The sequence below is a fragment of the Thunnus albacares genome, chromosome 17, assembly GCF_914725855.1.
Source record: "Thunnus albacares chromosome 17, fThuAlb1.1, whole genome shotgun sequence".
NCBI classification, from domain to species: domain Eukaryota; kingdom Metazoa; phylum Chordata; class Actinopteri; order Scombriformes; family Scombridae; genus Thunnus; species Thunnus albacares.
In genome coordinates, this window is record NC_058122.1 from 22,347,288 (window position 1) to 22,366,299 (window position 19,012).

At 41.5% G+C, this 19,012-nt stretch overlaps 2 protein-coding genes across 4 annotated transcripts; one reads left to right on the forward strand and one right to left on the reverse strand.

Annotated features, from left to right (window-relative positions):
- Positions 1–2,580: 2,580 nt before the first annotated feature.
- Positions 2,581–11,735, reverse strand: si:busm1-163l24.3. 2 transcript variants are annotated; one of them, XM_044330599.1, is made up of 6 exons: positions 11,595–11,735; positions 10,401–10,584; positions 9,932–10,035; positions 7,074–9,839; positions 5,668–5,876; positions 2,581–5,564 (listed from the first exon to the last, which is right to left on the reverse strand). In XM_044330599.1, the coding sequence occupies exons 2-6, from the start codon at positions 10,582–10,584 to the stop codon at positions 5,471–5,473; spliced, it is 3,357 nt and encodes a 1,118-aa protein (XP_044186534.1). In that variant the 5' UTR covers positions 11,595–11,735; the 3' UTR covers positions 2,581–5,470. The 2 variants fall into 2 exon arrangements, with proteins under 2 accessions (XP_044186534.1, XP_044186535.1); XM_044330600.1 differs by having other exon boundaries at positions 10,401–10,587.
- A 1,812-nt stretch (positions 11,736–13,547) lies between these two features.
- Positions 13,548–17,389, forward strand: phb (prohibitin). Of its 2 annotated transcripts, none has more exons than XM_044332233.1 (7): positions 13,548–13,651; positions 14,190–14,283; positions 15,254–15,415; positions 15,645–15,787; positions 15,907–16,023; positions 16,136–16,231; positions 16,365–17,389. In XM_044332233.1, the coding sequence occupies exons 2-7, from the start codon at positions 14,199–14,201 to the stop codon at positions 16,575–16,577; spliced, it is 816 nt and encodes a 271-aa protein (XP_044188168.1). In that variant the 5' UTR covers positions 13,548–13,651; positions 14,190–14,198; the 3' UTR covers positions 16,578–17,389. The 2 variants fall into 2 exon arrangements, with proteins under 2 accessions (XP_044188168.1, XP_044188167.1); XM_044332232.1 differs by having other exon boundaries at positions 13,563–13,651; positions 14,187–14,283.
- The last annotated feature ends 1,623 nt before the right edge of the window (positions 17,390–19,012 follow it).

A 19,012-nucleotide genomic window follows, 5' to 3' on the forward strand; every position in this document is an offset into this window, starting at 1 on the left:
AACATATCTCTCTGCCTTGCAAGATCGAGAAAACAGCACTTGCAAGATTTTCTTATTGTGACAAGAGAGCCATGGAGGACTGTGGGTACGGTCCAGGCCTGGAGCAAATTACTGTTACCTTAACTGTAATCCCCACTCCCCTGCCCATGCCCCTCTGCACCTCAACTCCTAAATTGCTAAATTGTTCTGCTCTGACTTCCACCTGCCACCTCCTCTCCCCCCCCTTACCGTGCTGAGTCCCCCCTCCCCCACCACCACCTCACCTCCCACACCACCACCCCACTCACGGGCCGGACCCACAGACAGGCACAGAGACAGGCAGATAAAAGGAAGAACCACACCCACCCACACATTGCTCTCTTACTGTCCAATGCTTCGTTATGTCACTGAGGATGAGTCAGAGATGCCTGTGATTGGCTGATGCACCTCACCTCCCCTGGAGATATTGGCATCATGGCGCTGATCATGATGTAGAGAATGGTGTAAATGCTATAAGGCCCTGCCAAACTCCACATTGGTATTCAGCTACTACTAATAAAGCCTTAGCTTGGACGTACCTTGTATCAGTCTTCATCAGTGGTAAGGGAAACAGCTCCATAATGCATGCATTCCCACCACGTTTCAGTGAAGTTAATATACTGTAGTGGCTGCAGTTGTTGCACTTGCTTGAATATGAATTTCCCTCATAATGAGTCTTTCTGTGCAGTGTTGAATAGGGAGGCAGAAATCATTGCTCAGCTTCATTCTCCTTAGTTACAGATTTTTCTAGCTGACCAACTGTTGGCAAGAAGTGCGCAGTGCCAATTAAGAGAGAATTTGTTTCTGCTCAAACAAGCCACAAATGCACACACACATACGCACACAAACATACACACACTGAATGTGATGAAAGAGGCACTGTCATGCTGAGACACTGAAGCGTCTGAAATGAGCAAGTTAAGAAGGTGAATACCAGTCCTTTTCCTCTGGATCAGGCTTTCATCCTCCCTGATCCTCCTCGAGGCATTCCATGGCATTGTGTTCCTTTCACAGCGGCCGCTCGCCTGTCGATCACCCTGACCTGGGAAAAGGAGAATTCAATTCAAGCTGGCGTCCATACTTTGCCTCCCCTCCTTCTCTCTACTCTCCTCCACTCTCTCTCTCTCTCTCTCTCTCTCTCTCTCTCTCTCCCTCCTCCTTTCCATTTCCCTCTCTATGGTCGGCATAGCAACAGGCGTCAGGCTCGTCAGAGATGGCACTGTGGTCTGTTTCTCTGACTCCCTCTCCCTGTGTCTCTCCTTTCTGCCTCCCTAGCTCTATATTTGCCAACAGTCGGTGCTGTCCACCAGTATTTCAACAGGTGTTAAATGTATTAAGAATTTCAGATGATAAAACAAAGAGCTGGAGCCGGTTTCAAGGTTGTTAGCGTCGCTCTACCAACCTGTTTTTTTCAAACCAGTCTTGAAATTTAAATCCCATATTGACAATGTGTGCAGTATTAGCAGTATTCTAGCTAAAACAGTGCACCGCTCCCCTAATGGCCAGTATGAATTTTGTCTGACTGGTGTCGAGTCAAAAGTATACTTCGACTCTAAATCGACTATAAACCTTCCACGTAGGCGGATACCGACTTAAAACCTTAGACATTTATCTACCTGCCTGCCTGCCTGCCTGCCTGTCTGTGACTCCGGCCTCAGTGTTGAGACTCAGATGGTGACTAGTGACTTTGTAAAAAAACAAACACAAAATGTTTTACAAAAAAAAAAATAGAAAAAAAGTTGTTGTGTTAGCATGAGTGGCCTCCCTCATGTGCTGTGTGTGGTGTGCCATTGTGTGTGAAGATGTGTGTGTCCTCAGGTCGTTTGTCAGGTTTTAAAAGCACCCACCCTTACCCCGCCACATCCCTCCCCCCCTCCCCCTCACACTACTCCGCTACAGTATTAATGTAGCTTCCCTTCCTATTTCTATCTCTCCCTCCTGTCTGATAAGAGGCCTGTGTTATGAGGACAGTTGGTATTAGTATTTTGCACTCTGCTCGCTGATCTTAATGCACTTACAAGCATGGCAGTCACACTCCAGTCCCACAGGCTTCGATTCTGCTCCAGGTTTGCAGCCTGTTTCCCATCATCCACTCATAGTATATCTGCTGAAGCTCACTGAAAGCACAGGTGGCACACACACACATAGAAAACACACACACACACTCATTTAAAGGTCCCCTCATTTTCAGCTTGCCAGTCCCTGCCTGGGCCAACTTCTCCTGGGTGGCAGCTAAAATCAAAGCATTCATCCATCCTTGACTGTAGGAAGTAAAACGTGGAACAGGAATATGTGTCGACTGGGCTGGAGTGCGACCGTCACGCTGGTGTGGGGAGTGACTGTGTCCTGTCAGCCTCTGGTTAGTGTTCTGTTCTAATCTGCTGGGCTCCCTTTGTGAACCTGTGGACGGTGCTTCTGTTCTGAGTGCCATGTGAGAAACAAACGCTTCAGTAAAAAAAAAAAAAAAAGATGTTTTACTTAATATGTTATTTTAATTTACCTTTATATTTTCGTTTGTTTGTTTGTTTTGTTATCCAAGGGTTTAAAGTTCAAAGCTCATACTCTTTTTTTTTTTTTTTTTGTGGGGACCTGCCAACCTGCACTCCTTTTAAATGTGATGAAGTTTTTCTGTTGGTCCGAACCATGTGTGCCAAATTGTATGTATATTCCTCTGTCAATGCTTTGAATATTAACAGTGCATAAAAAATATGAAGAAAATTCTGTTTTTGGATGCATTTCCGTCAACCTTGAAGAAAAGTCACAGTGTGTCAGATTTGTATCCCAAATGCTCATGGGTGCTGACAGAATTTTTTTGCTGCAGTTTACAAAAGGTTTAACACAATTTGTAGTTTTCGATTGGTTGCAGTCTTGCTCAAGCGTAGGTCTGCACTGTGCCTCTCTCCTTGCACACAGCTTACCTCAATCCGAGGCGCCTCCCTCCGTATCTATATCCTTTTCACTGTGTTTTACCAGCTCTCACATTATGTCGACCGCAACAGGTTGATTCCTCCGACGTGTTTACAACCATGACATCAGTATCACAGTGAAAAGGAAGTGGACGAGGTGCATTTAAGGTTCAAATTTCAAAAAGACATATAGATACACGGAAATCTGTAAAATTCCTCCAAGTCCAAAGCTCCATGGTATTCCTCTCTATGGATTTCTGTTTATTTCAGTTTGTTTCCAAGTGGCTTGTATAGCAAGTGAGGGAGCAGATGTTTTCACACAGCTGTGCAGGGATGCCAATTCTGTAACACAGCTGCACAAAACCCCAGCTTATTGGCTGATCATAGCTCAGTCATGGCCGGCCCCAGACACAACATTTCCGCTTTACAGCTGATCTCAGTTCACTCAAGGATTATTAGAGTCGTTCCTCTTTTCCTGTGCTGCAGCCAAGAGGCTCTGCGGATGCAACAGTCGCAGTTCAGCAGCAGCCGGCCAAAACTCCTCTCCATATCACCCCCTTCTCACTGCATACGCATTCATAGCAAATAAAACATTTCTTTGACATCTGGAATTTGAAATTGCATGCATTCATCAGCATGTGGAAAACAGATTATAATCTTTTTATTTTTTTTCTTTCAACATTTTCCCCTTGGCTCTTTTGAGCTGAGATGCCTTTGAAATGAACTCAATCAGTGAGGTGGGTGTTTCATGTCTGGGTATGGGGTTCAAATGGATCTGTTGGTTGAACCCGAGCCCACCCCTTCCTACTTTGGCCTGCTGCCTGAGCGCTTTTCCATCGTGGTGAAGCTGCAATGTATGTCATCTTGAAATGGTTTCCCAGTCATTGCAGACACGTATGCAAGAGTACTTAGCAACTCAGAGATGCACAGTAGTAAAACAGTGTTTCTAAGTAAAAATAAACATTTCTGAACATTTGCAGTTCTAGATTTGATATTACTAATTAACACTCGTAGTTTTAGATCTGAAAAATGCACTTAGACAATGAGTGTAGTATTTGTCTGCCTTGGCTTGTATAGCTGAAGTCCCTCACAGGCATCCACCATTCAGCTTTGAGGTGAATTTCTTTCTCTTTTACATGGTTTCTCAGGTCATTCCAAACAGCGGTTTTCACCACTTCTTTTGCATCAACTAACAAATACAACATTTTGTTCCACTGAGTTCACTGCACAAACTGTCACACCAATTTTCCTACACACCATCAATGTTTGATGTAAGCTTTAGTATTCTGAGTCAAAAGGAGAGGGCTCCAAATTCAGAGCCACTGTCTTCACTCATCTTCACTCACATCTGCCTGCAGCTATTTGTTTTCTTAGCAGTCATGTTTAAGGTATTGCAATGCCGCACCATCGCAACATTGCAGAGATGCTAAGAAAGTACAACCTGGCTTGTCATGTACAGTACTAGGATGCATGTTTAGTCGACCAGAAAAAAAAAAGGCATGTGTGTATGTACAGCTCACCGTCTCATGTTAGTTTAGTAGTCATGTAGTGGCGTGGTGTGAGGGAGGAGAATGCACTTCCAGTCGTATCAAGTTGCCAACTGAAGCCAATCCACTGCCTCCTGTGCCACCTGACTCCCTGTTCTTACCTTCAGCATGGCCTGGTACATTCATGATACACTTTAACCTATCTCTGGGAATGCTTCAGAAACTCACTTCACATCTATCCTGCTACACACTACCTGTTAAGAGTTCAGTCACCACTGGTAATTTTCTACAAGGCATACCCAACAGGATGATTTCTAAGCTAGTTCTCCTCTACTCTGTCCTTGCTTGTGTTGTTTTTTTTCCTCCCCCCTAGTTGCAACAACACTCTTCTCGTCTCAACTTTGTTTTTTAAACCCTTTGAATTGATGCTGCTTCTGTGCTTGACTCTGGGTTTACTGCGTGGTGCCATGTTGTCCACATGGCCTTAGAGCTTGTAACGCTTCAGTGTGTAATGTTACCATATGCCTTACATGTTTTCCAGGACTAATAAAAAAAGCATAACAAAAAAAGTCAGGAGATTTTGCTTTTTTATTTCTGTGCGCATTCTGAAAAGAAAAGTTGAAGAAAAGCAAAGACGGATTTTTTAAAAAGTCATTAATTCTGTAGTAGAACATCATTAAAACCACACAGGATGGTATAAAATGTACACATATATACAAAACTATGCACACTATACAGTATAAAATGCCCTTTCACAAAATAAAGCTGACATTTTTTATGAAACATGAAATAATTAAGACATTTGTGATTGATTAAATTGTCACTTATACACATTTTCAATCAAACAATGGTGAGGCAGGATCTATCGCAAAAATAAATCCAAAATAGCTGCAATGAGAGTCGTAACTTTATTTTCTGAATGAGATTCAAAGTTCTACAAGAATGCTATGTGCTCTACAAAGCAGTATGACCTGGGACTAATCAACAAACAAAATGCAAATGGATTTGCCACAGAAAGATAAAAAGTACAAAACTACATCTAAACTCCTTAGCTGTTTCTCATCCTTGAGACTTGGCTGGTGGTTCATCAATCCCATGGGAGGCCAAGACCTCAGACAAGCGTTTCAAGTAAGTGGAATCTGGGTAACCGTTCCTGAGAGAGACAAAAAGAAGACTGTTCATCTCAGATACATGGACTAGTGTTTGTGACCTTTAATTCTGCAGCTCGGTTAGACATTTCCACTGGCCTCACTCACCCTGATTTGCCTCCCTGTAGGCTGGTCTTGTGTGGGATGCAATCCCAGGTAACCCTGGCCTCTGTCTCTTTGCCGGTCACTGTGAAGGTGAGTCCCTGCCTGAAGGCTTTCTCCAGCCTGGGCAAAAGCTTCATGGTCTTCTCACAGTCAGGAAGGAAGGCTTCATGTACAGCTCCTTGAAATGGTTTTCCAGGAGAAGGATGACCCTCCTGGTACAATGTAAAGCAAAGAACACAGTTGTGAAAAAGTCACTACATATTACCATGTCGTTATATATGCATAAACTAAAACACAGTCCTGTTATTAAAGCTCTATGTGATATCTTGGAACATTAGCTGCACCCTACATAGAGGGTCAGAATTTGCAACTGAAGTCTGTTTTACTTTTGACATTAAATAAGTGTGCTCTGTCTGGTGCCATTTCTGTTCATTGTTAACAAAAAAAAGCTTTTCAGTACACTATAAATCAGAATACTATAACACAAGTAAAATTTGCTATTTTACAATGAAAAAGTAATCCCATATAACTTAAATTTACCTATACATATATTTGCTGTGTAATAAAGGCCCTAAAGAGAATGTTAACACTCTTTATTATTCAAAGTTGTAATGCAAGTAAAATGTCTACAATAATCAGTAAAAAGACAATCTAGCAAACTTTGTTTGACTTATGTCTCTTCCAAGATAAAATATTAAAGGATAGGTTGACAATTTTGCAGTAGTTAGGTGCTCATATGAACACTGAAACAGGTTTTGTTCTCTATAATCATTCCTCCTGTTCATACCGACCATTAGAAGATCCCCTGCAAATGTGCTTACAATGTACAATATGATGGTGGACAAAATCCACAGCCCTCAATTTGAGCAAAAGTGTATTTTAGTAAGTTTATCTGGAGATAATCTGAGGTTTCAGACATTTGAATTAGTCAAATAAAGTGGATATCTTCCACAGTTACAGTCTTTTTAGTAAAGAATTCCCTCTTTGTGTCTCGATGGACAGTGTTTTCCTGTTCAGCTGCAGTGGAAGAATCATAACAAAAGAGGGAATCTGGCACTAAAATGACAGAAACTTTGAAAGATATTGACTTGATTTAACTAATCTGGACATCTGAAGCCTCATATTAGCTTCAAATAAGCTTTTTAATAAATTTTTTGCACAGAGGGACTGTGGATTTTGTCCCCCATCACTTATATTATAAGTTATATTAATGGTCGGTGTGAACAGGAGGAATGATTACACCAAGAAAAACATGTGTCAATGTTCATTTGGGGACTTGACTATTGTTTTAGGGCAGATGTGAAAAACTGTGAACCTATCCTTTAATACGCATTCCAGTACATTCTGTAAAAGGCCTCTATGAGATACATTAGTTATCAGTGACAATATGTTTAAAATAATCTTCTCACCCCTTGGATACCATCTGGAATGCAGTAAGTGATCTTGATAGCAGAAACCTTGTTGTGACCTGGTACACTGATATTTAGTTTAGAATAGCTCATTTCGCCCTGGATGCCCCGGGGTGTCGGCTCTTTTTCAACACAAACTCTGCAGTGGACATGCACAGTGTCCAGGCACTTAAAGCACATGGTAGCCCCACACTCGGTTCTTGTCATCGACACCCCCCTCTCCCCACACACACAGAGGGACCCCAGGCCTCCTTGACCTAACCTGGACTCCTCTGGGGTCTCCTGGATCTCTGCTTGAATGGTTGTCTCTTTCTTGTGAAGGGCTGTATCTTTATCAGTACGGGTTGATGTTGACCCGACACCATTCACACGTCTTGCGCTCCCGTCATTTCCTTTCGTCATGAGGTTGGCAAATGTCTCAGTCCTCTGTCCATCCAACTCCACAGTGCCTGCCATTTTAACTTTCTCCTTGATGACAGGGTCTTTCCTCACTAATGGTTGGCTAAAAGAGCCATTAGGAAGCTCAGTCTCATAAGTGTCACCCCTATGGTTTGTTCTCCTTTCCTGACTTCTACTAGTTCCTACTAGTTCTTTGCCTGTTTGGCTCTCTAGCATAACCTGAGGATTACTGTGACAGTGCAGACTAGTACTCTGGTCCTCATTCATTAAATATGTGGATGGATTCCAGTTGGGGGTAGAGAGGCTAGATACATCTTGCTGTTCAGGTATTTGGGCCAAATCTCCAGAAAATACCTCCCGCAATGAAGCACCTACCTGAGAACACAACTGATTCGGACCCAAAAGAAATAGGCTGTTCTTCAAAATCTGGATGGTAACTTTCTTGAACCTGCTACGCACCTCAGTACAACAAGCCTGTAAAGTTTCATCTTCTGGGTCAGCAACACCTAGCTCTGACAAGGATATCTCCTGCATGGAGAAGTCTGCAGTGACCGAGTCAACCAGCTTCTGTAAACCTAGCTGACATGAGCTTACTTTGGACGAGTCTGCCCCTCTTACAATGACAGTCAAATCCCTGCTACTTTGTGAGCCACTCTCTTTTATCTGGACATCAGAAGTCAGGTCGTCCACCCGCATGCTGTAGGCCTCTTTAATGTGATACCACATGACAGCATAAACTGTAATCTCTGCTCTATAGACTTCTCGCTTGTCCCTCCCTTTTTGGTTACTGAAGCTAGAAGACCTGCCCCTGACTCTCACACTGGACTTGCCGGGGTCATCTTGATACTTCTGACCCTTACTTTCAGCTTTATTCTCAGGCATTCCTGAAAAACTGCTGGCTCGCTTTAAGGTGGACCCATACCCAGCAGGTGGGAGTGTAGTACTTCCTGACAGACTGGGTTGAGTTGTGCTAAGGGGGGCTGTTGTACTCCTGGGTGGGGTATTCATTAAATGTGAGTTCAAGGAGGTTTTACTCTGCATAGAAGCAGATGAATGCAAAGCATCTCCACTCTTAAACAAGATGTCACCGCCAGTGTTTTGAGCTGCTGCTCTAGAGACTCTTTCTCCAGCAATCCCTGCTGTTTCTGAAAGTACATCATGCCCTAACATTGGACCAGGGCGTGTTTGTCTACTGGGAGATGAGAGCCCCCGTACAGTGAAGTCCCCTGGTCGACTGCCTAATGCAGACAGCCCTGAATCCTTAAACCGTGCAGCTAGTTTATACCTTCTGGCTCCTTCATCTCTCCTCTCATCCTCCTCCGACTGCAGCGTCTGATCTATCCTAACATCCAGAGATCCTGCAGAGGAAGAAGACGCTCTCTCCTCAACTGCAGGCGTTGATGAACCCGAAGCATAAGAGGGAAAATTAAGAAGACTGGCTACATCCTCTTTTTTACCTCTCTCATCGTGGCTATGGTCCAGGAGAAGAAACTGCTTGGCCTCAGACACATCACTACTACTCCCAATAATGTAGACATTTCTGTCATCTTCATTCAGAAGAAGCTTGGGAAGTCTGACACTTAATTTGTCAATCACCTTTTGCAGGCTTCCCCCGGGAGACAAGATATTCTTAGGTAACTGAGATCTACGGATCTTGGTCTCATTCTCATGGTAAAGCTTACTTATTGCCCTTCTTGCCAACTTCATGCGCTCTTTCTCTTGACCATCCTCCCCCACTCCTATTGCAACCTGCAGATACAGAGTAGTCAAGCCCTGATTTGTCATATCCACCACCTCAACACCATACTGACTAAGGATATGCTGGTATTCCTTCCTGCAGCGTTTCTGCAGATACTGGAACATATCTGCATCCAGAATTAGCGAGAGGTCCTCTGATTCTGACATGGTAGGAAGTCCAGGAAGCTGCAGAGCTCCACACACCGGCTGCCCTGTATCGTCCCAGTCATATCCATCAGGTGTCAGGTCTCTATGTGAGCTTGAGGTGCACTTATCAGAAGGCCTTGCAATGTTAACTTTCTCTCTTTGTTCTCTTTGCTTATTCGGTTTTCTGCTGTAATCGTCTGACTCCAAAGTATGTGGCTTTTGCACTGTATTAGCAGACTTAGGGCGACTGGTGGCGGGTTGAGCTGAGTCTTTGTGTTCTGCTGATTGTGAACCTCCAGGCTGACCAAGCAGTTCTGCCAAGGCAGCCTGGACTTTGCAGTAGGCACCACCCAGAGTGCACAATTTCCTAATGGTATCGTAGGTTATCTGGACATCAGGGTGGCTCTTATGTAGGCCTGTCAATGCTATTTTTCCCCCAGGAAGTTGGCTATAGTCTACAGTTGCTGACAAACTCAAGATGACCTATGATGATAAAAGAAGAGAGACAACAAACACTCATGGATTTTATATTCAATATGTGTTGACAAATTTTCCAGCATTCTAGTAAAATATACCTTGTCTGGGTCCAGGCGTTCTTGATGCTCAGTGACAATGAGTTCATACTTCTTCTTATCCACTTCCAGAATGTGCCAGCTATGTTGAATAACTCTCTGTGCCACTGTGTGAGAGGGGTCACCAGAGGGAAATCAATCTCAGTCTGTGAAGCATCCTGACTAAGCATTTTTACCACTGGCCACTTCATTGACTTGCATGCCAACGTTCCAGCTCAGTGTAAATCACTGGTGACAGCCAACATACAGCTATACCTTACTAATACTCTGCAAATGATTGCAATTAAATTTGGGGGTCTTTAGAGTGAAAGTTAATTAAGCATTTATTGTTGTATTGTGAGAACTGAGTGGTAATATAGTTAATATAATAATGCAGTGTTTTCTTACCCACATGTCTCTAATATAGAATAAATTAAGTATTCAGAAAATCATTTAGTATGCACAGACATGCACACACCCTGACTTTACTGACCTTCACTGTCCTCAAAGGTGATGAGGGCAGAGTTAGGTGAAGCCTCGACAATGGTGACAGATTCTATTTCCCCTCCTCCATTCTTATTTCTCAGGAAGTAGATGCATAGTTTGTCTCTCAACCTGTCATCCTCAATGTCTGTAGGCAAACCACTCACCCTCACAGTCCTGCCCAGCTCTGCCATCTGCTGGGAAAAACAAAATCAGTGCTGTCAAGGAGAACCTCACAGTGACTGCAGGACAGCAACACAAAAATGTAATAACCCTGACCAAACGATGAGTGAGTGCATCAACATGATGATGATGATGATGATGACAAAAAGCCAAAACACAACATCTCTTCGTGAGTGTCAGTATCAGGCAACCATTCAAAGACCCCACCCTTACAAATGGAAAGAAGGACATATTTGATCATCTAACACCCTCTATTGGAGGTTACTAGGACACTACATCAACATACTCAAAAACTTCCATTTCAGCTGCCATTACCAATGAGATTTTTTTTTTTTTTTTAATTTAAACTCTGAGCAAAGATTTCACATTTCTTGAGGTGTCTTCTCTAGCTCCTCTTAACCAATTTCTTCAAAGCAATTACGGGCTAAGCCAATGAGAGACTATGACATCTGTTATTTGTTGTTAAAGCCATAACTATTAAGATATTTGCTCTGTGTTGTCATATGAAACCTGTTTCCTGCTTTTAGTGCGAATCACATTTAATGTGTAAGTGTATGTGCGACAGACTGTGACAGATTAGAGGCTACAGTTAATGCCCCTTCCTCCTCCTCCGCCAATATACTGCTGCTATCTTGATGGCAACTAATTGACAAAGCCTTAACTGCGACAAAACTACATATTTATTAACTGGATGTTGGTTCTTCTTACACACACGAATGGCATTTGTAGTCGTAAAGTTATCAACAATACGGTAGCGCCTACACCTTTCTGGACGAATATGCAACCGGTCTGCAAAATATGCGCAAAATGTGAATGTTTACAGGATGTCAAAACGTATATTTAGAAGCGAGTGAGAAAGCCACATTGCAGAGTGCAGTGTCAAGGAAGTGAAAATATCAGACACGTCTAAACTGACAATCTGCCTGCCGCTCTATCGACGGATCTTGTGTTTGGTTCGGGCGCTGTTACTATCTGTCACAAAATATGTTGGATATCTTAAAGATCTGTGATGATTACTGACCTTACAAATGTTTCACGGTAGCCTCTCGCTATCTTTCAAACGCCGTCACACTATGCAAGCCTTGGAAGAAAAGCGAAACTATGACTTTTGGTTTGATTTGTTGTATCCGCACCAGGGGGCGACCAAGTGCCTGTTTCACAAATCACACGGTGGGCGTATATGTGTGCAGGTTCCCTGGCTGGTTTCAGAGAATAAAACAAGCTCTTGGCGTGGATCAGGTCTCACCAACTTCACCAAGCATCAGGGTATGACGGCCAAAATAGGCCCAGTTAAGTCAATACAACCAAAGCTGATCAATATCCAGTGCTATAAAGTAATTTACTCAAGTGGGTTACTGAAGTTAAATTTGGAGGTATATATGCAAAGTTATAGTTCTGCTTTACTACACTTCAGAGAGAGATTTTTTTTTCTAACAGCCTATAGCCCACTGCTTCAGATTAAGATTTATGTCAATAAAATCATATGGTACTAAAATACAGTGCCTTAAATATTCAGTCAGTAGTAGACCCCTTTAAAAAGCTGTGTCTGGTTTCATTTAATAATTAAATACTGCTCAAGACCCAATATTTTTGCAAAAAATCAAAGATTAGAGAAAAGTGCAAAAAATATATAGTGTAGCTTTGTTTTTTTCTTCTTTCCTACCCCACTAATCATCTCTTGACCCCTCATCTTGTGACCAGGGGGCTGACCCCTAGATTGGGAAGCACTGGACTAAACTACCTAACTGTTAAAACTAGCTCCACCTTGAATTTCCTTAAAGGATCCACTGAAATTAATACCATGGCACTGATTGAGGATGGTTTACTTGACCCATCTTGACCTTATAAATGCATAATATGTGTAATATGGCTGAGGTCAGTCTGTGAAAGTAACAGACCAATTTATCTGCTCAAGATCAGACAATTCTCTAATTTACCTTATAGTAAGACACATTTAATTACAATCTCTGGTACTGCAGGGTGTTATAATCATATACAGGAGTGTTATTTTCTGTAGGCATGCTGACATCCAAAAATGTAATTATTTGCTTCACACAATAGTTTACCTGCTGAGACACAAGTGCTAATATTTAATGGATCACAGACGTAATGGCAGACATACAGACAGGTGATAAATTAAAGGAAGAATGGTGTTCATCCCTCCAGAAGAGTTCCAGAGACTTGTAGAATCAATGTGCCTTGGCATTGACCAGATATCCCCCATAGGTGTTCAATTGGGTTGAGATCTGGTGACCGCAAAGGCCACAACACCATTTTCATGCTCATCAAACCATTCAGTGACCCCTTGTGCCCTGTGAATTTGGGCATTGTCATCCTGGAAGAGACCACTCCCATCAGGATAGAAATGTTGCATCATAGGTTAAAGGTGATCACTCAGAACAACTTTGTATTGATTTGCAGTGACACTTCCCTCTAAGGGGACAAGTGGACCCAAACGATGCCACCAAAATGCCCCCCAAAGCATAATAGAGCCACCGGATCCCCTCACGGTAGGGGTCAGGTATTCAGACCTGTACTGGTTTTTCCTTTAATTTGTCAACTGTCTGTACAAGTCTGTGAAAAATATGGGTCAGAAAGTGAGAGATTGAAACTGAACAAAAAGAGACAGTTTATAGTAGATTTTTACTGATCGTATGTACATTTTTTTGTTTTTATTTCACACTTGCTCTGGCAATGTAAACATATGTTTCCCATGCCAATAAAGCCCCTTTGAATTTAACTGAGAGAAGAGAGCTCAGTTTGAATGCTACACTGTAGCTACACAACGATTTGGAGCGGTTTTGACTTCAGAATTTAGAGAACAATGACTTAAGTTTATTATTTAATCAATAAATCACACAAATGATAGATTGAAGGTAGACTCCAAAAACGGTAGATGTCAGTAATGCATAATTACATATATGCCAAACATTTAAACGATTCGTAGAAGAAGAGGTCTGTCTTTTGTCCAATCAGAAACTACGTTGCTACGAGCTTTGCGCAGGCGCAGTAGAGCAGAAATTTCATGTGTTGTACGTCGTGTCCGGTGGAGGTCACAGACATCTGAGGAAAACTGAGGTGAGTTACGACAGACGGTGTGCTCTTGGCAATGCGAAAACTTAATTGTTTAGACAAACCTTTGTATAGCTGTAATTACACGGCGAATTTGAGAGGTTATTCTTATATGCTATCCATAAATAACGAGTGTTGAGTAACATCGGCATGTCCATTAGCCAGAGATAACATGCGTAACGTTGCAGCTGCCCGGCGTGCTGTTTGTTAACGAGCTTTACAGTCGTTTTAGTGTGTCTTGTAGTGTAGTGTAAATGTTGTGTACATTGTATTTTATATGCTATATAACTCGTAGCCACAGAGATTGCTTTAGCTGGTTAAGCTTGTCAGCGGTGTCATTTCTCGATTAGCTCACAAGCTAATTTACTAGCTAGCGAGCTAACATCCTCCAGCCTTGGCATCCCTCAGCCCAAGGCCAAAGCCAACTGTCACAGGAAAGAAGGGATTTAACCTGGTTTTCCAAGGACTGTCACATTGTGCAGTATTAATGTTGGCAATGTGTACTAACGGTTTCAACCTCTTATCTTGTTTTTCTTGCCAGTAGATTGCTGTCATGGCCAAGTTGTTTGAGTCTATTGGGAAGTTGGGGCTGGCCCTAGCCGTCGGTGGAGGTGTTGTGAACTCTGCCCTTTTCAATGGTGAGTGCTGCTCAGGTTAAATAAGTAAATTTGGGTCGTTTTCACCCTGGGCTTTATTCCCTAGTTTTTACCTTCCTGATGATTGATTGCTTTTCATGTATTATTACTAATATGATCTGATCACTGCAACACTGAGCCAAGAAGTGTGAGCAATTACAAAGTACTAAAAGGCATACTAATGTATATATTGCTAATTATTTAATTACAGCTGTATTAAGCTGAGGGCATTCAGTAATCTGTGACCTCAGCACTCCATATGTTACTCTGTGGTTTCTGTCACATAGCGTTCCTCACACAAACCTTAGGGGAAAAGTCATGTTTCATGTGTTCTCCGGCAGACGGTTGTATTATAAATGTTTACATGATCTTACTGATTGATAAAATGCCCGCCTGAGGCAAAATCAACATTTCAATCCAACATTTCAACAGACTGTGCAGCTTCTCTCCTCTCTTCTTCCCTGCTGTGCTAGCATAGGCAGGCCGGACCAGTGGCCGGCACAGTCTGTAGAAATATTATTAAAAGTTTGATTTGCCCTGGGCAGGAATTATATAATTCTGGATAGTCTGTAGACAACTGTGAGGTCACAAAATAATTCAGAATATACAACCCACTGCTTTTTCCCCCCTTGTATGGTTCGTGTACTGAATAGTATGTGACTGCATCACAGAGTAATGTGCAGTTACTCAATTTCATGCCGTTTTATTTTGAAATTTGCAAAAATATGGTGATGATACATTTTTCAAGACTGATAGCACCATGTACCTCTTAAGCATGAAAATGCATTTCATTAGAATCGATGAGCAGTGTTCATCCAAAACTGGCATATAGGTACACACTGTCCAGGTGAAACAGATTTTCAGTTAATTGATTGACAGTTGATGAGCTTTAAACAATTAAAAAAACAATACAACCTGTATTCTGTATACACAAACCTATTGGTTGCGAGCCTAACTGTTCTTCTTGCCACAGTTGATGCAGGGCACCGGGCGGTGATATTTGACAGGTTCCGAGGAGTGCAAGATGCTGTCGTTGGAGAGGGAACCCACTTCCTCATTCCCTGGGTTCAGAAACCTATTATCTTCGATTGCCGCTCCCGTCCACGCAATGTGCCTGTCATCACAGGCAGCAAAGGTACCTTATCACCTTAACTGCTGTTAAGCTGTCTTCTGCTTTGACTCACACATGCTGATGATGCGACCAGCCTCCTTGAAATGCCATCTTTCTTTTATTAGAAGATAAATATTGAAGCTGACAACCAAATGTAACAATACACAGGAGGGTCTAGACTATGATAAAACGGTTTTCTACTTGTTTGCTAATATGTGCAGTATGAGTAACTTTTAAACCATTCACCCCACAGATCTGCAGAATGTAAACATCACATTACGTATCCTCTTTCGGCCGGTGACCAACCAGCTCCCACGCATCTTCACCAGTATTGGAGAGGACTATGATGAAAGGGTGCTACCATCCATCACCACAGAGGTCTTGAAGGCTGTGGTGGTGAGTATCAGTCAAAGAGAGGAATTACTAATGAACAGGTCATGTTTTGTGAAATATGATTGCAAAATTCTCTTGTATAAACTATTTAATGTGTGTGTGTGTGTCTCTCTCTCTCACAGGCTCGGTTTGATGCTGGTGAGCTCATCACCCAGAGAGAGCTTGTGTCTCGGCAGGTCAGTGAGGACCTCACAGAAAGAGCTTCCACCTTTGGCCTCATCCTGGATGACGTTTCCCTGGTATGAAGCTGCTGGCGAAACTCTTTGCATCAATTACTATTTGTTATATACATCATGATGTTTTTTTGGTTTGATTTTGACTGTAGGAAATAATTGTATTGTGTTCTTTCAGACACACTTGACCTTTGGCAAAGAATTTACAGAGGCTGTTGAGATGAAGCAGGTGGCTCAGCAGGAGGCCGAGAGGGCCCGATTCATTGTAGAAAAGGTAATGTTTTTAACACAGAGGTCATCCCTGTACTACTTTTGTATTTGAAAACTTGTGGGGTGAAAGTTGGAAGGCTGAAACAAAGATATTGTGAATTAAAGCAGCTAATAAAACGTTCTTTTCATCCTTTCAGGCAGAGCAACAGAAGCAGGCTGCCATCATCTCTGCAGAGGGAGATTCCCAGGCTGCCTTGCTAATCGCCAACTCTCTGATGGAAGCTGGTGATGGTCTGGTAGAGTTACGTAAGCTGGAGGCAGCTGAGGAAATCGCTTTCCAGCTCTCCCGCTCCCGCAACGTTACTTACCTGCCCTCAGGACAGGGCACATTGCTCCAGTTGCCCCAGTGATAGCATCTCACGTCCACCCCACTCTCACTGTCACCGCCAGCCATTACATGGGCCACGGAAGGGGTGTTTTGAAAGATTCAATATAGAAACTCTCCCAGCTTCACACATTCCTCCCACTCTTTCTCTAACCAAATCCGGACTGGTCTCTGCTGATAGCAGCATTATGGGAGACAGAGTGAGAGGTCTGCAGTGGATACAACTATGAAGTCTACCCATGTGTAAGGAAGTGGAGGGGTTAATGGCTCCATTTATGGTATATCTATAGTACTTTTGTTTTGGAAAGAATTGACAATGCAGTAAATTCTCTTAAGATTAACCTTTACCACATTGTCTCAGATTCAGAGCACTACATGTGTGGAAAGCAACAGAATCATATTTACATCAAGAAAAACTGTGATTCCTTTAAAAGATAAGATTATAAATTGAGAATGATGTCATTGCTCTGCTATTGTTGTGCCGGACAGTTTCATTAAAATGTTATTCAAATGTGTAATGAAAAGCTGTCCTTTGGATTCACTCTTGAAGACATGACTGACTACAGAAGGCTGATTCATGTGATTTAAATTCTCTTTGCATGCTCAGACTTGCTAGAGAGTTTATCTTGCTGGAATATATCTGCTTTGTAGCAAATGATACCTTCATGAATATTATTGCCGCCACCAATCAATTGGAATTCAATGTGCCTGTCGGATAGTAGAGGATGATCATCATTCTTTACAGTTGTCGCTGTGTGTTTAGTTTGTGTGGAGAACATGTAAGCCCCATTTCAGAAATGGATCAACTCAATAATAAAATTGTCTTTCTACCTCCCAGTGGTCACGCTTGTTGTTCAAAGCCTCAGAGGTGATTTTTACCGCATTTTCTGTCGAGTGTAATCATAATTGTAACCACAGGAGGGTGCTTTATAATTATGTCTTTTTGATCAAGTAAGCATATCAGTTACACAGTTCAGTGTTGGTTCATGAATTGCTCCATCATGATATTTCAAAAATGGGTAAAAAAAAGAATTTTAATCTGTAATTGGTGGTTTTGATTACTGAAGTTAAAGTAAAAAAAATGCAGTGAAACTTTAAGGAAGAAGAATGAACCTTTATGCAACCAAAGATGTGTTTATGTGAAATGTAAAAGAAATCTCATATACAGCATATGTAGCCATTTAGACTTCTCAATATCATTTTTCCAGATTTCACACTTCCTTATTTATCAGTTTTTGAGGAAATAGCAAATTCTTGGCCAAAGGTCATAGTTAAAGGAAACCTCAATTTTAGAAGAAGGCATGGTTTAGATTATCACTACATTCCAGATTTCAGATGTTTTATATCCATCATCTATTTATCCATTTTGTAACCCTGCATATATGCGTTGTCGAGGATGTCTTCTTTCTATTGAAAAATATAAAAATAAAATATGCAATTCGGTCGATTTCCTGAGAGCACATAAAACAATGGACAATACTAAAAATAATTCAATGGGATACCTGATTAGTAACCAGATGGAAAAAAAAGAAAAACACTAGAACCTTCAGATCATCAGGGACCGGTCTATAAGTAGTACATCAGATAAACACTAAGAATGGGGAAGCAGCTTTTAGTTACCGAGCGGTCGGTTACTGAAATCAGCTTCCTGAAAATACGAGATAGGCCCCATCTGTAGATTAATTTATAACCAGACTAAAAACTCACCTGTTCTCCAAAGCCTTTGACTGTCTGCCAGCTGTGACCTCAGCACAGTCACTTTAAGTACTTTTATTACTAAACGTGTTTTATAAGTTTACATTATCATGCCTTTATGCGTTTAGAATTGTGTTTTAATTTATATCCTGCTTTTACATATGTCCACATAGTTTTAATATTTAGTTTTACATGTTTTAATTTATTAATTAGATTATTTTAATGTTATTTTATTATCTTAACATTGGTGTTTTTATTTAATAACTTTCATCGTTCTGCTACAAATTTCTGGCCTTTTCAGAACCAGAATCAGAATAATTTTTATTGGCCAAGTATGTTTAAAAATGCAAGGAATTTGACTCTGGTTTAGTGGCTCTCGGTGTACTTACACATAACAACAACAGAACAATCTTCAGAAATATACAAAAACAGTGTCTATATAGAGGTGAAACCGTTTCTGTAACCTGTAAACAGGATATAAATAGTGCAAGGAAGTGAAGAGTGCAAAGAGTGATGAGATAAATATTAAATGGTAAAACAAGTACGTTACTTTATATACATAGGCCTATAGTAGATGGATATGTATGTGTTATGTGGTTTTCTGTAAATCACTGGTATGATATGTGCTGTATAAATAAAGTTGCCTTTCCTTTCCTTGCCTTTAAAGACAAGAGTAGGTGGTAAAAATAAGATAAATTCATTAATTTTAGGATTCTCCTTTGAGAGAGGAGTCCTCTGGGTTTTTTTTTATTATTATTATTTTAT

Coding starts and splice junctions, on each gene's coding strand:
- si:busm1-163l24.3 (XM_044330599.1), bottom strand. CDS start 10,584: ATGGCAGAGCTGGGCAGGACTGTGAGGGTGAGTGGTTTGCCTACAGAC. Junction 5,877..7,073: donor TTCCAGATGGTATCCAAGGG/GTGAGAAGATTA, acceptor ACATTGTACCAG/GAGGGTCATCCTTCTCCTGG. Junction 5,565..5,667: donor CTACAGGGAGGCAAATCAGG/GTGAGTGAGGCC, acceptor TGTCTCTCTCAG/GAACGGTTACCCAGATTCCA.
- phb (XM_044332233.1), top strand. CDS start 14,199: ATGGCCAAGTTGTTTGAGTCTATTGGGAAGTTGGGGCTGGCCCTAGCC. Junction 15,416..15,644: donor TGTCATCACAGGCAGCAAAG/GTACCTTATCAC, acceptor TTCACCCCACAG/ATCTGCAGAATGTAAACATC. Junction 15,788..15,906: donor AGGTCTTGAAGGCTGTGGTG/GTGAGTATCAGT, acceptor TCTCTCTCACAG/GCTCGGTTTGATGCTGGTGA.